The sequence below is a fragment of the Neovison vison genome, chromosome 5, assembly GCF_020171115.1.
Source record: "Neovison vison isolate M4711 chromosome 5, ASM_NN_V1, whole genome shotgun sequence".
Lineage (NCBI taxonomy): Eukaryota > Metazoa > Chordata > Mammalia > Carnivora > Mustelidae > Neogale > Neogale vison.
The window spans coordinates 25107467-25123863 of NC_058095.1; the positions used below are offsets into that span (position 1 = coordinate 25107467).

Below are 16397 nucleotides of genomic sequence, written 5' to 3' on the forward strand. Positions count from 1 at the left end.
AAAGAAAAAGAAACAACTGTTACTGAAACATCCACTCTCCATTAGGAACTTGAAAGTTGTTTAAGAGAGGAATATAAGAAGTTAGAGTAACCAGGAAACAAAATTTCCAAGTGACTAGAGATACTGAATCCCATCTCTTTTGCATAAACTAAACAGAAACAGATTGATAAGGAGCTGGTCTTTCAGCCTGCTTCACCCAAGTTAGGGAGGTTAGGTCTACATTTCCACCACTGAGCACAATACAAATGTTCTTTACTTCTGGGGAAACTGTTTGAAAATGCTGAGACAGGACAGCGGCCACTGCAACACCAGCTGTAGGTTCAATAAGCAGTTTCATCCTCTCCCACACCAGCTGGGTTGCATACTGTTGGTATGGAAGGGAGTAAGAATTAGTGAAACGGGAAAAGGGGAAAGAGCCTAGTTGGTTGACCTTTACAATTAAAGGTCAGATGGGGTTATATGCCCAGTCTAAATTTTTCTTCTTGACCCATATATATATATATATATATATATATATATATATATATATATATATATTCACCAATGAAGGACAGGGCTTTTTTCCCATCCTAACTCTGTTTCTACTGTTGAGCAGGTTTTCTTAATACATCTGGGGCACCCTCCCATGTCATGAAGTCATCTAGTCAAGTCCCCAGGGAGTAAGTTGCTACTTAAAACAGTAGAAGACTCTATTGCCCAAGAATTTGCTCCATTCTTTCGTATTTTCCTTTCCTATCAGAGCCTCACCTTAATTTCTTCCTCTGTGACTGTGAAGACATCATCGACAAGGTCCCTTATAATAGGCCAGGTGTTTAAGCCAATGCTGGATTTGACACCATCTGCTATGGTTTCTGGAGGATAGGGATTGGGAGTCAGTTCCCCTTTCAGCTTGGACTGGTAGCAGTCATCTGCATTCAAGGGTTCAGCAGCATATACCTTCACACTAGGTCTCAGAGCCTAGGAAAAGGAATATTAGACATCTTAAAACTAGCCACAGCATTTTGCTTGCATACCTGTAGTGAAGTAGGCAATACAGGTAACTCATTTCTGTTCAAGAGCCTTTCCTTTGATTGATGTAATAATAGACCTTCAAGCATTTTAAGTTGTATGCCTAATAGCCTTTAGTTGCTTAAATCACATCTAGTTCTCCTGGTAACTAGGGAAAAGAGTAGCCCTTGACTTGGATAGTGGGTTGTTGAAATGGGATTCAGGGAAAGGACTGTGAGGATTCCACTCATGACTGCTTTGCCTTGTGAAGTTGTTACCGATGAAGAACGGCAGGGTAGTGAGGCAGAGAAGAGCCTTCCATTTCAAGTGCCAAGGGTTGGTGGGAAAGAACAGCAATTTGGGGGAATGTTGAGCCAAGTATCCACAGTGTACTACAATGTAAAATAAAATTATCTAGGCCTGAAGCAGGGGGTCCTTAAGAAGCCATTTTCTTACCTTAACTGTAATTGCTATTCCAGCAACCATTCCTCCTCCTCCTACAGGTACCACCAGTGCATCTACCAAGGGTACCTTTAGTGAAAAGAATATAAAGTATAAATAGGTCTATTAATAACCAGTTTTATATGTGTATAAAATAATTAGACAGCCTAATATTAGCTTTATCGGTGGCTAAACAAGAATTAACAGCTCTTACCTGGTTTAGTACTTCCATGGCAATTGTCCCTTGCCCAGCTATCACTGCAGGCTCCTGGTTGGGATGTACCATGATGCCTTCTGTTTCTTCCATAATTCTTCTGGTAACATTTTCTCTGGACTGAAAGAGTACATTAAATTAATGTATTTGATTTGTATTTAGAAGTTCCCAACAAGGGTGCCTGGGTGGCTTAGTGGGTTAAAGCCTCTGCCTTCGGCTTGGGTCATGTTCCCAGGGTCTTGGGATCGAGCCCCGCATCAGGCTTTCTACTCAACAGAGAGCCTGCATCCCCCCCTCCCCGCCTACTTGTGATCCTTCTCTCTCTCTGTCAAATAAATAAAATCTTTAAAAATAAATAAAGTTTCCAAACAAGTTTGATTTAGTCATTTAACACTTTATTGGCCATCCTTTTTTCAGACTTACTAGGGACTGGCTATATAACTGAACAAACTAGTCTCTGCTCAGTGGAGTTATGTTCTAATATGCAGAGGGGTGGCATATAAGTAATATGTCTAAATGCTATGGAGAATAGTCTGTTTTATAGGGGATGCTTAGGAAGGGTCTTGAGTTAATGTGATATTTTTAATAGGATTGAACAAGTGCTATAGATCTCCAGAATATTCTAGAGGGAGAATAATAGCAAATGCAAAGGCCACAAAGTAGTAGTGCTTGGCTTTTCTGAGAAAAGGCTAAGTTAGTATGGTTGGTGTGAAATGTTTGGTGGGACAGTAATAGTGGGAAAGACTGAAATGGTCCAGTTCATCCAGGCCTTAAGTGATTGCAAGAATTTTGGTTACCAGTGTGTATAAGATGGGAAACCATTGGAGGGTTTTCAGCTAACGAAACAAGTTTTAACATATTAAATGGATAGTGCAAGGGTGGAAGGAGGGAGACCACTTAGGCTACTACTGTCCCTAGGTGAAAACATGTTTATTTGAATCAGGGTGTTGGTGGTAAAGCCTGTTAGAAGTAGTTGGATAACAGAAATTGTTATTTTTTTAAAGTTTATCTACATCCAATATGGGGCCTGAACTCACAACCTTGAGATTGAGTTGCATACTCTTCCAGCTGAGCCAGCCAGGGTCCCTGGGTAATGGAAATGATTTGAAAGTAGGACCAAGATTTGGATGTAGGGTGTGGGAGAATTCTCGAAGGTGACTTCATTTATTTTGAGCAACTAGAAGGATAAAAGTTGCCATTTACTAAGAAGGAGAAGACGAAGAGGAACAGCAGTGGGGAGGAAGATCAGGAGTTTGGTTTTAGACATGATAAGTTTAAGTTGCCTTTTAAGACATTCCAAGTGGGAATATCATCAGGGAATCATTGGAGATACAAGTCTGGGTTAAGGGCAAAGGTCAGGACTGGAGTTAGAATACAGACTTTTTTTTTCTCCAGATATTTTTAAAAGTGTTTTTGTTTGTTTGTTTGTTTTTTGAGAGAGAGCCAGAGCAGAGGGAAGGCCAGAGGGAGAGAGAGAAGCAGGCCCTCCCAAGTACAGAGCCCCACACAGGGCTCAATCCCACGACCCTGAGACCATGACCTGAGCCTAAACCAAGAGTTGGTCACCCAACTGACAAGAGCCATGCAGGCACCCCAGAGTATAGGTATGTTAAACTATGAGATTAATGATCTCATCAGAGTGAGCATAGGTAGAGAAAGGGTTGAGCATGTTAGCGTTGAAAGGTGAAGAGGAACACAGAAGAAACAGCCAGTAGGCTAGAAAGAAGTTTCATTTGATGGTGAAAGTTGGTAAGCTGACACTGAACACTGTTTTCTCCTTACCTCATCACTCTGTTCACTGTACACTATGGAGGCTCCATAGGCTTGTATTGCCAATTTTTTACAATTGGGAGCTGTTTCGGGCACCACAATATAAGCAGGAATTCCTGGGAGGAAGAAATATGTTTAGTTAGTACAAATCAGGAGAATTTAGAATAGAAACTTATGTTCAATTTGCTTATAATGAGATAGGAACCTGGAAATAACCTTCCCACAGTAGTCACCAATCTCACTGATTAAGAATACTTTTCCACTCTTCTTGGATGATCCTACACCATACCCTGAGAAGTTAGTCAAGTACCTTCCAATTTAGCAGCATAGGCGAGAGCCTGGCCATGGTTTCCACTGCTGTGAGTAACCACGGCTTTGGGCTTCTCTTCCGAGGTGGCAGGAGTCAAGCCTTTGACTGCATTAAGGGCACCGCGAATCTGGAAAAGGGATGGTGAAACCATGTATTTGATTTGATTTAAAAGTTTCTTTTCAAAACACCAAGAAACTTTCCTAAATATTCTCTTCCTAACACCGCACATCCATTCTATCACAAAATCTTGATTGTACCTCTGAAATATCTCCTGCGTTTTTGCCACTACCTTGGTGAAGCCTCATTTCTCAACTTGCATGTTATCAAACCTCAACTAATCCTGCCCAGGGATCATTCTCAATATTTCCACTAGATTATGAAAGTGACCTTTTAAAAGTGTTCTCTTTTTACTGACTACCTATTTTGTAAATACAAATTCCTTACAAGTTGCAGTCTTTCTAAAACATACTGCTTCTGTCACTATTGTAGCCATCCTAAATTACTTCGTTTCCCTCCTACAAGTTAGCTCACACGCCTGTACCTCCCAGCATGCTGGTACATCTACATATAGTTCTTTTCCTTCACTCCCTGATCTGGCTAAAAGTACTCATCCTATAAAATTTGGATGAAACATCATTGGTTCAACTTCTTTGATCTCCCATGCAAAATTAGGCATTTCATTCCATTGTATTTTATTTGTCTCTCTCAAGTTACTTGTCATTAACCTGTTTGTTGACTGGTCTGTCTTGCAAGTGTAACTAATAGTACAAGACCGTGTGTGTGTTTGCCTAGTATAGTTAGTTAAAATAAGTATGTGATGTGTGATGAATGAAAAAAATAAACCATGGCAGAAGCAAAGGGCAAAAGAGAATGGAGAGTTTAATATAAATGTTCTCATTAGGGATGCCTGGGTGGCTCAGTCAGTTAAGCGTCTGCCTTCAGCTAAGTCATGATCCCAGGGTCCTGGGATCTAGCCCTGCATCAGGCTCCTTGCTCAGTGGGGAGCCTAGCATGCTTTTCCCTCTGCCTGCAGCTCCCTCACCTATGTTCCCTCTCTCTCTCCCTCTGACAAATAAATTTTTTTTTAAAAAGTTCTCATTAATGGGTGAGGAAATGTAGTCCGAAAAGTACCACTTAACAGGTACTAGTACCTATCAGGCATAGTGCTAAATGCAACATTCAGATTTATACCTGAAAGGATCTTAAAACTCAACAGAAATTAACCACGCTGAATCAACACAGAAGTCTTTTACCTTTTAAAGTATCTATGTAAGTAATCTCTACACCCAATGTGGGGCTCAAACCTCAAAATCAAGAGTTGCATGCTTTTCGGGTGCCTGGGTGGCTCAGTGGGTTAAGCCACTGCCTTCAGCTCGGGTCGTGATCCCAGAGTTCTGGGATCGAGTCCCGCATCGGGCTCTCTGCTCAGCAGGGAGCCTGCTTCCTCCTCTCTCTCTCTCTGCCTGCCTCTCTGCCTACATGTAATCTCTCTCTGTCAAATAAATAAATAAAATCTAAAAAAAAAAAAAAAAGAGTTGCATGCTTTTCTTACAGCAAGCCAGGTGCCTCCAGAAGTCTATCTTTATGCAAAGGAAAGGCTCTGACATATTTCCTAGAATAAGGGGTTAGCTAGATTTAGATCTTTTACATTCATAATAAGGTATCAATGAATAGCAAGTTGACACAACTTGGTTGTATACAGGGTGATCACTCTTGCCCGTGTTGCCTTGCAATAATTAAGGTTAATGTCTATTGTCTGAGTTTAATCACAAGGTGCCCCTTTCATTCTCAACCATGTCCTAGTTTGGACAGTAAATTACATCATCACCCCAGTTATAAGAAATTTTGAGATTATGTAAAAGTGGGTTATCAACAGCATAATGCTAAGTGACCAGTACTTTATCAAAGGAAAACTTCTACAACCCTTTCTTCAGCTATAAAAATAGTTTACCTACCTCACTGGGTGGTCAGGAGGATCAAATAAATGTGTATGGGAAAGGGATTTGAAAAGATACATGATATATTATCAAAGGGCATTATTACCTTAAAAGATCCAGTTTTCTGGAAGAGTTCACATTTGAAGAAAAGATTGCGCCCTGTTACTTGATTGAAAATGAAACTTGTTAGCACGGGTGTGAGGTGAATAAAATCTTGAATGTTGACATGAGCTTTTTCAACATCGGCAAAAGAGATGCAGTACTGAGCACACATGGTTCTGAAACCCAGGAATAAAAAAAGGGGTCAAAGCAAAGCCCAAAACAATGTTTAATGAAAATATTTTGAAAATGGCTAACAGACCCACAGAATGTACAAGAGTGAACCATAATATAAAACATGGACTCTGCTAATGACACATAATGCAGGTTCAATTGTAACAATCCCATTCTGATGGGGGATGTTGATAATGGGGGAGGCTCTGCTTTTGGGGTGTGTGTGTGAGATATATGGGAAGTCTCTTCAACTACCCATCAATCTTGATGTGAATCTTTTTTTTTTCTTTTAAGATTTTATTTATTTAGGGGTGCCTGGGTGGCTCAGTGGGTTAAAGCCTCTGCCTTCGGCTCGGGTCATGATCCCAGGGTTCTGGGATCGAACCCCACATCGGGCTCTCTGCTCAGCGGGGGGCCTGCTTCCTCCTCTCTCTGTCTGCCTCTCTGCCTGCTTGTGATCTCTGTCAAATAAATAAATCTTAAAAAAAAAGATTTTATTTATTTACTTGACAGATGAGATCACAAGTAGGCAGAGAGGCAGGCAGACAGAGGAGGAAGCAGGCTCCCCGCTGAGCAGAGAGCCCGATGCGGGGCTTTAGTCCACTGAGCCACCCAGGTGCCCCTCTTGCTGTGAATCTTAAGTTGCTCTAAAAAATATATTTTTAAAAGGGGGTGGTGGAGGGGCCCCTGGGTGGCTCAGTGGGTTAAGCCGCTGCCTTCAGCTCAGGTCATGATCTCAGGGTCCTGGGATCAAGCCCCACATCGGGCTCTCTGCTCAGTGGGGACCCTGCTTCCTCCTCTCTCTCTCTGTCTCCCTCTCTGCCTACTTGTGATCTCTATCAAAGAAATAAAATCTTAAAAACAAAAAGGGGGTAGGGGAGGAAAATGTACAACACAGAAAAATATACTTGGGGTCTGTGGTAGTAATGGAATGGTCTCTGGTACTGGGGCTCCAGAATCTCTGAATAGAAGGGAACATATCTTGAAGCTGCATTTCTTAGTAAATTTTTTTTAAAGATTTTATTTATTCATTTGACAGACAGAAATCACAAGTAGTCAGAGAGGCAGGCAGAGAGAGAGGAGGAAGCAGGCTCCCCGCTGAGAGGAGAGCCCGATGTGGGGCTCGATCCCAGCACCCTGGGATCATGACCTGAGCCGAAGGCAGAGGCTTAACCCGCTGAGCCACCCAGGCGCCCCCTTAGTAAATTTTTTTTTCCAGGGTACCTGGGTGGCTCAGTGGGTTAAGCCTCTGACTTTGGTTCGGGTCATGATCTCGGGGTTCTGGAATCGAGTTCTGCATCAGGCTCCCTGCTCAGCGGGGAGCCTGCTTCCCCCCACCTCTGCTTGACTCTCTGCCTACTTGTGATCTCTGTCTGTCAAATAAATAAATAAAATCTTTTTTTTTTTAAAAGATTTTATTTATTTATTTGACAGAGAGAGATCACAAGCAGGCAGAGAGGCAGGCAGAGAGAGAGGAGGAAGCAGGCTCCCCGCTGAGCAGAGAGCCCGATGCGGGGATCAATCCCAGGACCCTGAGATCACGACCCGAGCCGAAGGCAGCGGCCTAACCACTGAGCCACCCAGGTGCCCCATAAATAAAATCTTTAAAAAAAAAAAAGTTTTTTTCCCCCTGGTGAAGCTTTACAGGAAAGGCTTAAGGCTTACCCCTCACTCATACCATCCTTTACCATCCAAGCACTGTTACTGGTCTCTACTTTTTCATCATTTTTGTGAAGCTTGAATGAAGTGGGTTCAAAATCTATTAAAATTTTTTATTCAAAAAATTATTTGGGGCACCTGGGTGGCTCAGTCGTTGAGCAGTTGCCTTTGGCTCAGGTCATGATCCCGGAGTCTGGGATCCAGTCCCGTGTTGGATTCCCTGTTTGGCAGGAAGCCTGCTTCTCCCTCCCCCACTCCCCCAGCTTGTGTTCCCTCTCTCACTGTGTCTCTGTCAAATAAATAAATAAAATATTTAAAAAATATATTTTATTTATTTTTTGACAGGCAGACATCACAAGTAGGCAGAGAGGCAGGCAGAGAAGCGGGGGGAGCAAGCTCCCTGCTGAGCAGAGAGCCCAAAGCGGGGCTCGATCTCAGGACCCTGAGATCATGACCCGAGCCGAAGGCAGAGGCTCAACCCACTGAGCCACCCAGGCGCCCGTAAATACATAAAATCTTTAAAAAAATTATTTAACAAGGGAGAAAATTGCTTATAACCCTGTCATCTTAATCAATTATGTTCATTTTCTGTCTCGTTTCTTCAGTATACATACATCACATGACAGTTAAAATCAGCACCTTCACAGGTACTTGGATGGTGAAAGTGAGGGTAAAAAAAATAATCAATATACTTTTTGGAAAAACAAATCTCATTTAAAAATGGGCAAAGGACTTGAATTCTCTGAATTTCTCTGAAGAAGATATACAAATGGACACAAGCACATGAAAAGATGCTCAACATCACTAATCACTAGGGAAATTCAAATGAAAACCACAATGAGATACCACCTTACACCTATTAGGATGACTACTATTAAGCAAGCAAGTGTTGGCCAGGATGTGGAGACACTGGACTTTTTGTGTGCTGTTGGTGGAAATATAAAATGGTGCAGCAGCTATGAACAGTATGGTAGTTCCTCAAATAATTAAACATAGAATTCCTCATGATCCAACAATTCCACTTCTGGGTATATACCCAAAGAATTCAAAAAGTGTTTCAAAGATGTATTCGTACACCCATGTTAATAGCATTATTCATAATAGCCAAAAGGTGGGAGCAACCCAAGTTAGATGAATGGGTAAACAAAATGTGGTATATACATACAATGGAATGTTATTCAGCTTAAAAAGGAAGGAAGGGGCGCCTGGGTGGCTCGGTGGGTTAAAGCCTCTGCCTTCGGCTCGGGTCGTGATCCCAGGGTCCTGGGATCGAGCCCCGCGTCGGGCTCTTTGCTCCGCAGGGAGCCTGCTTTCTCCTCTCTCTCTGCCTGCCTCTCTGCCTACTTGTGATTTCTGTCAAATAAATAAAATCTTTAAAAAAAAAAAAAAAAAAGGAAGGAAATTCTGACAGACCACATGGTTGAATCTTGGAGATAGTAGGCTAAATGAAATAAGCCAGTCACAAAGAAACAACTACTGTATGATTACACTTATGTGAGGTACCTGAAGTAGTCAGATTCATAGACAGAAACTAAAATGGTGGTTGCCAGAAGCTGGGGACAGGGAGGATGGGAAGTTGTTTAGTTTTAGTTTTCCAAGATAAAAGGAGTTCTGGAGATTGCCTGTACAACCAAGGTCAATGCACTTAACACTACTGAACTGCATACTTAAAAAATGGTTACAATGGTATATTTCATGTTAGATGGACTTTACCATAATTAAGAAAAAAATCACACACACACACACACACAAGAGATACATTTTGGAGATTATAATTAGGCCTTTTGTTTGCAAGTCATAGAATCCCAATATGAACTGGCTTAGGCACAAAATGGAGGTAATAAGATTTACTGGTTCATGGAATCCAAGAAGAGTTGAACTACGGGAAGGGCAGGAATATGAAATCTCAGGAACAACTGGAACCAGAGACTTGGTATTTTTCCAGGACTTTCTCATTGTTTTTCACCTCTGCTGTTTTTTTGCATGTTGGCTTCATTCTTTTTCATTGCAGACCAGCTGGTTCCACATGGCAGGACATTTGGCTGTTGACAGCTCCTGTTTTACATTTTATGGCTTTCACACAGGAAAGGATTTTTTTCCCTTAGTTTCAGTTCAAAAATTCTGGATAAGGATTCTGATTGGCACATCTTGGCCCAGGACCAGTGGCCAAGGGTGTGAGATCATTTGACAATACTATGCAACAGTCACAAGTATTTACAGAAACATGAAAAAGAAACAGAATGATTTTTATAACACAGTATCAATTACATACATTTAAAACACATACATAAAATGATACAATATATTATTCAAAGATAAATATATATCCAATGACATATATTAAACACAATTAGAATGGCTACCTAAGAAGGGAGGGAAGGAACATGAATAACTTAAAGAATAAAAGATAAACGAGAAAGGATTTGCTGATGAAAGGGTGAACCAGATATGATTGCCACAAATCTCTGTACCTGAGGGAAAAATAGCAAACAAAAGTGAGAAGAAGAAAAAAATGAAAGAAAAAGAAAAGGTACTTCTGAGTAAGAATGGGATGGGGTGGGGGGCAGTTTTCGAGAGAAAAGATGAGAATGTTGAGATAATACCATAGCTGTCCACTACAGAAAGAGAAAGCACATATTCTGATATTGGATTAAATGTGGGGAATGAGGGAGGTGGAGGTTAAGGGTAACTCTTGGGTTTTAAACTTAGATGATGGCATAATTAATTGAGATAAGACTAGTGAAGAGAGAAGTATTTCAAGGAAAAATCAGAGATTTCATGAAAATAAGTTTGAATTATGAGACATCTAAGAGGATATCCTTTTTTTCTTTGCCAGAAATGTGTCTATTTTTACCATCTATTATATTTCTGAAAAAATGAGCTCTTTATCAAGTGCTATTCTTTTTATTAATTTTTTATTGTCTTTATTCTATTTTCTCTTGTTTAGTAATTCTTAATAACTTTAATTTTTATTTTTTTATTTTATTTTATTTTTTTAGATTTTATTTATTTATTTGAGAGAGAGACCGTGAGAGCGAGCATGAACGAGGAGAAGGTCAAAGGGAGAAGCAGACTCCCCATGGAGCTGGGAGCCCGATGTGGGACTTGATCCTGAGATTCCAGGATCATGACTTGAGCCAAAGGCAGTCGTCCAACCAACTGAGCCACTCAGGTGTCCCATAACTTTAATTTTTAAAAAAAGATTTTATTTATTTATTTGACAGACAGAGATAACAAGCAGGCAGAGAGGCAGGCAGAGAGAGAGGAGGAAGCAGGCTCCCCGCTGAGCAGAGAGCCTGATGCAGGGCTCGATCCCAGAACCCTGGGATCATGACCTGAGCCGAAGGCAGAGGCTTTAGCCCACTGAGCCACCCAGGCGCCCCTAACTTTCATTTTTTAAAAAAGATTTAAGTATTCATTTTATAGGGGCGCCTGGGTGGCTCAGTGGGTTAAGCTGCTGCCTTTGGCTCAGGTCATGATCCCAGGGTCCTGGGATCGAGCCCCGCATCAGGCTCTCTGCTCAGCCGGGAGCCTGCTTCCTTCTCTCTCTCTCTCTGCCTGCTTGTGATCTCTATCAAATAAATAAAAAATCTAAAAAAAAAAAAAAAGTATTCATTTTATAAAGAGAGTAGGCAGTCGGGGAAGGGGCAGAGGGAGAGGGAGAAAGAATCTGAAGCAGACCCTGCACTGATAGCAGAGAGCCTGATGTGGGGCTCAATCCGACCATAGTGAGATCACGACCCTAGCCCAAACCAAGAGTTGGATTTCTTTTTTAAGATTTTATTTATTTATTTGACAGAGTGAGAGAGAGAGATCACAAGTAGGCAGAGAGGCAGGCAGGGGGGTGGGGGAAGCAGGTTCCCTGCCCAGCAGAGAGCCTGAAGCGGAGCTAGATTCCAGGACCCCGAGATCACGAACTGAGCTGAAGGCAGAGCCCCCACCCACTGAGCCACCCAGGCGCCCTTAAGAGTTGGATGTTTAACTGACTGAGCCACCCAGATGTCCCATTATTAATTTTCATTTTTTTTTTTTAAACATTAAAAAAAATTTATTTGACAGAGATCACAAGTAGGCAGAAAGGCAGGCAGAGAGAGAGGAAGGAAAGCAGGCTCCCTGCTGAGCAGAGAGCCCGATGCGGGGCTCGATCCTAGGACCCTGGGATCATGAAAAGAGCAGAAAGCAGAGGCTTTAACCCATTGAGCCACCCAGGCGCCCTAATTTTCATTCTTTAAAAACTTTTAAGTTTTTTTTTTTTAATTTTAAAATTGTATTTATTTTTTAATTGTTTTTAAATTATAATTCCAGTATAGTTAACAGTGTTCTATTAGTTTCAAGCATACAATATAGTGATTCAACAATTCTATACATTGCTCAGTGCTCATCAGGGTAAGTGTACTCTTTAATCCCCTTCACCTATTTCACTCATCCCCTACCAACTTCCCCTCTGGTAACCATCAGTCTCTATAGTTAAGAGTCTTTTTCTTGGTTCGTCTTTTTCCTTCATTTGTTTTTTAAATCCCATATGAGTGTTATTTGTCTTCTCAAACAGACTTACTTCATTTAGGCTTATACTCTCTAGCTCCATTCATGTTATTGCAAATGGCAAAATTTCATTCTTTTTTACAGAATAATATTCTATTGTATATATGTATCACATCTTTTTTTTTTTTTTAAGATTTTATTTATTTATTTGACAGACAGAGATCACAGGTAGGCAGAGAGGCAGGCGGCGGGTGGGGGGGAGCAGGCTCCCTGCTGAGCAGAGAGCCCGATTCGGGGCTTGATCTCAGGACCTTGATCATGACCTGAGTCGAAGGCAGAGGCTTAACCCACTGAATCACCCAGGCGCCCCTCTATCACATCTTCTGTATCCATTCATCTGTTGATGGACACTTGGGCTGCTCCCATAATTTGGCTATTAAAGTTATTTATTATTAGTGCAATAAACACAGAGGTAAATGTATCCCTTTTGAATTACTGTTTTTGTATTTTGGGGGTAAATACCCAGAAGTGCTATTACTGGATCGCTTTCTTTTACAATTAATAATAAAAGCACACAGGCTATTAATTTTCCTCTGAGTATATCTTTTTTTTTTTTTTTTAAAGATTTTATTTATTTATTTGACAGAGAGATCACAAGTAGGCAGAGAGGCAGGCAGAGAGAGAGAGAGGAGGAAGCAGGCTCCCCGCTGAGCAGAGAGCCCGATGCGGGACTCGATCCCAGGACCCTGAGATCCCTCTGAGTATATCTTTAATGATATACCTACAGGATGGGCGCCTGGGTGGCTCAGTTTGTTGAGCATCTGCCTTTGGCTTGGGTCATGATCCAAGGGTGCTGGGATCGAGTCCTGCATCGGGCTCTCTGCTTGGTGGGCGGCCTGCTTCTCCCTCTCCCACTCCCCATGCTTGTGTTCCCTCTCTTGCTGTCTCTTTCTCTGTCAAAAAAAAAAAAAAAAAAAAAAAGATATACCATAGGTTTTGCTATGCAATATTTTCATTAATTTTATTATTCTTTTAAGATTTTATTTGAGAGAGAGAGAGAGTGAGAGAGACACTATGGGAGGGGGGAGGGTCAGAGAGAGAAGAAGGACTCCCCACTGAGCAGGGAGCCTCATATGGGGCTTGATCCCAGGACTCTGGGATCATGGCCCAACCCAAAGGTAGATGCTCCACTGACTGAGCCACCCATGTGCCCCAGTTTTAATTTTTAAAGAATCCACAGTCTTAGCTTTGTTTACTTTTTTGACCTATGAGTTATTTATGTTTAGGCACCTGGGTGGCTCAGTTGGTTGAGCGACTGCCTTCAGCTCAAGTCATGATCCTGGAGTCTTGGGATGGAGTCCAGACAGGGTTCCCTGCTCAGCAGGAAGTCCTCTTCTCCCTCTGATCCTCTCCTCTCTCATGTTCTCTCTCTCAAATAAATAAATAAAATCTTTAAAAAATTTTTTGTTTAAGAAATTTCCAAGTTGGGGCACCTGGGTGGCTCAGTGGGTTAAACCTCTGCCTTCGGCTCAGGTCATGATCTCAGGGTCCTGGGATGGAGCCCTGCATCGGGCTCTCGGCTCAGTGGGGAGTCTGCTTCCCCCTCTTTCTCTGCCTGGCTCTGTGCCTACTTGTGATCTCTCTCTGTCAAATAAAAACAACAACAACAACAACAGCAACAAAACAACAACAAAAAAACCACTTGCTTAAAAAAAATTTTTCCAAGTAGCTACGTTTTGCTTAATTTTTGATTATTCATTTCTAATTTTACTACTCTGTGCTCAGCAAACATGACCTGTACAATTTTTGTTTTTAGAAACTGAATTCCTCCCAGGTCACCTGGGTGGTCAGCTGGTTGAGCATCTGCCTTGGGCTTGGGTTATGATCCCAGGGTCCTGGGATGGAGCCCTGCATCAGGCTCCCGGCTCAATGGAGAGTCTTTTCCCTCCCCCACCCCAATTTCCTCTTGTGTTCTCACTTTCTCCAATGAATAAACAAAATCTTTTTTAAAAATTTGAATTCCTCCATTCTCCACTATCCAAACTTGTTATTTTTCGGATTACCTATATATGACCAAATTCCTACTGTAAGAATTTAAAACATTACAGAAAAATAAAGAACCTTCACTCTCTAACCCTTAAATCTATTCTCTTCTACAAAGATAACCACTTTAAAATGTTTAGTATGTCTTCTTGCATACTTTTTTTGGATGTATTTATATAGAAACTTACATATACAATAAATGGTTTTTTGCTGTACTCAAATAGAACCATACTCTATATATTGTTCTGCAACTGGCTTTAAAACATTTTTTAAAATTATGTATCTTGACTGTTTCATGTCAAACACATTTTCTTTTTTTTTTTTTTTAAGATTTTATTTATTTATTTGAGAGAGAGACAGTGAGAGAAAGCATGAGAGTGGAGAAGGTCAGATGGAGAACCAGACTGCCCCTGGAGCTGGGAGCCAGACGTGGGACTCGATTCTAGGACTCCAGGATCATGACCCAAGTACAACGCAGCTGCCCAACCAACTGAGGCACCCAGGCGCCCCACATTTTAATTCTTTAAACTCAGAAGCTTTCACTGTAATACAGGCCTAAATATGATTGTTCATTTATTTTTACCTTGTTATTTCATGAACCTTTAGATCTGAAGGCTAAATTTAAGTCTTAAATTTAAATTTTCCCATCAACTTAGTAAATTTTCTTCTATTTTTTCTTTGATTCCTGTTTCTCCTCAGTCAGTTCTCTTATCACCTTCTGGAACTTGTATTTTATTACTAGTTTTCTGGATCCATTCTCCATGTCTTCTATTTTTGTCTCTCATAGTTTTATATTTTACCCTCTGAGTTCTGGTAAATTCTCTTGAACTGGTTAAAGTTTTGACATATCTCATTGGCAGTACAGAGACTATTGCATTAATTTGGCAATCACGTTTTTCCTAAGAATTTTGTTGATTATTTTTCCATCTTTTGAAAAAAAAATTATCCAATATCTTAATTTCAGTGTTAAAACATGTTCGTTTTGGGGAGCCTGGGTGGATCAGCTGGTTGACCATCTGCCTTTGGCTCAGGTCATGATCCCAAGGTCCTGCCATCCAGTCACTTATCTGGCTCCCTGCTCAGGGGGAGTCTGCTTTTCCCTCTACCCCTCCCCCACTCCTGCTCTCTCTCTCTCAAAAAAAAAAGAATTATAGTTTTTAATATTTCTCCATATTTTGTTCATATGTTTTAAATATTGCCACTTGCTCTGACCACTCAAATTAATCTCCTTCTTTTGAAACACTGAATCTTTTCACATATCTATTGACTTTCTCCATCTGCTAAGCCTTCTGGTGGTGAAACCTGTGTCACATAATAGGGATTGAATGAGTTATGTCAGAGACTGATCAAATGTTTTAGACCCACTCAAAGGAAAATTACTGGTAACTATTTGATGGTGTACAGGTCCAATAGACTGTATGGGATCGGTAAAGAGGAACAGGTTGAGAGAAGCAGTCTTGGGGGAGGGAGTTTCCCCACGGTTCTGAACATGGGCTCAGGAACAGGAGTTAAAATACGAGTCTTCTGATGCGGTTACATTTCAAAGATGGAAAAAACAAAACCACCATCACAGATCCAAGGAAGTCAAGTAATTTTTCCAAGAATCCACAATGATACAGAACTTCCCAAATCAACTTACAATACCTCCTGACCTCCTGATTTACTTCCACATAACCTTCCGTCAGCAAGAGCCAACCATATTGTACTTTTTTTTTTTTTTTTTTCAAAGAAAGGTTAGGGAGTGGAGAAGTCAGGAGTCTTGGGGATGTAGTCCGCCATTAAAGAAAAAGACTGTTATACTCTGATACTTACCCACTGTGTCACCCTGGGCAATTTGCTACGCTTCTCTAGGATTCAGTTTCCTCATCTAAAAAAAGGGTGGGGTGCTCGTACAAGACCTTTAAGGTCCTCAAGTAACAGCCTGGGACGCTAGTCCGGGCCTGTGGAAGCAGACCCTGGCCTAAGATGACTGGAGGAGGCCGGATTGTGGGATGTCTCCGTCAGCCCGAGCCCCAGACCAGCACCAGTGTCCTCGATGGCCACCAAAGCAGCAACAGTAGCCACCGCCACGAACGCCCGCGACGCCTGGCCCGGCTCCAACCGGTCTCTTCTCACCTCACAGGCGCGGCGTTCCCAACTCCAGCCTCAGCTCACCTTCCCGACCACACCTTTGCGCACGCGCAGTGCCCGCCTCCCCAGCTCTCTGGAGCCGCGGAACTTGCTTTCAAAGCTTTTCCTCCCAGTGCGGCCACCGTCGTTAGGGGAGGAAGGCGGGAGGGGG

The 16397-nt window shown here is 41.7% G+C and overlaps 1 protein-coding gene across 3 annotated transcripts; it reads right to left on the minus strand.

The window, feature by feature from the left end:
• Positions 1-19: 19 nt before the first annotated feature.
• SRR (serine racemase) lies at positions 20-16341 on the minus strand. Of its 3 annotated transcripts, none has more exons than XM_044248154.1 (8): positions 16232-16341; positions 5766-5937; positions 3723-3849; positions 3425-3528; positions 1643-1762; positions 1444-1518; positions 748-957; positions 20-364 (listed from the first exon to the last, which is right to left on the minus strand). In XM_044248154.1, the coding sequence occupies exons 2-8, from the start codon at positions 5931-5933 to the stop codon at positions 149-151; spliced, it is 1020 nt and encodes a 339-aa protein (XP_044104089.1). In that variant the 5' UTR covers positions 5934-5937; positions 16232-16341; the 3' UTR covers positions 20-148. The 3 variants fall into 3 exon arrangements, with proteins under 3 accessions (XP_044104089.1, XP_044104088.1, XP_044104090.1); XM_044248153.1 differs by having other exon boundaries at positions 15929-16341; XM_044248155.1 differs by lacking the exon at positions 16232-16341 and adding an exon at positions 12859-12888.
• Positions 16342-16397: the final 56 nt, after the last annotated feature.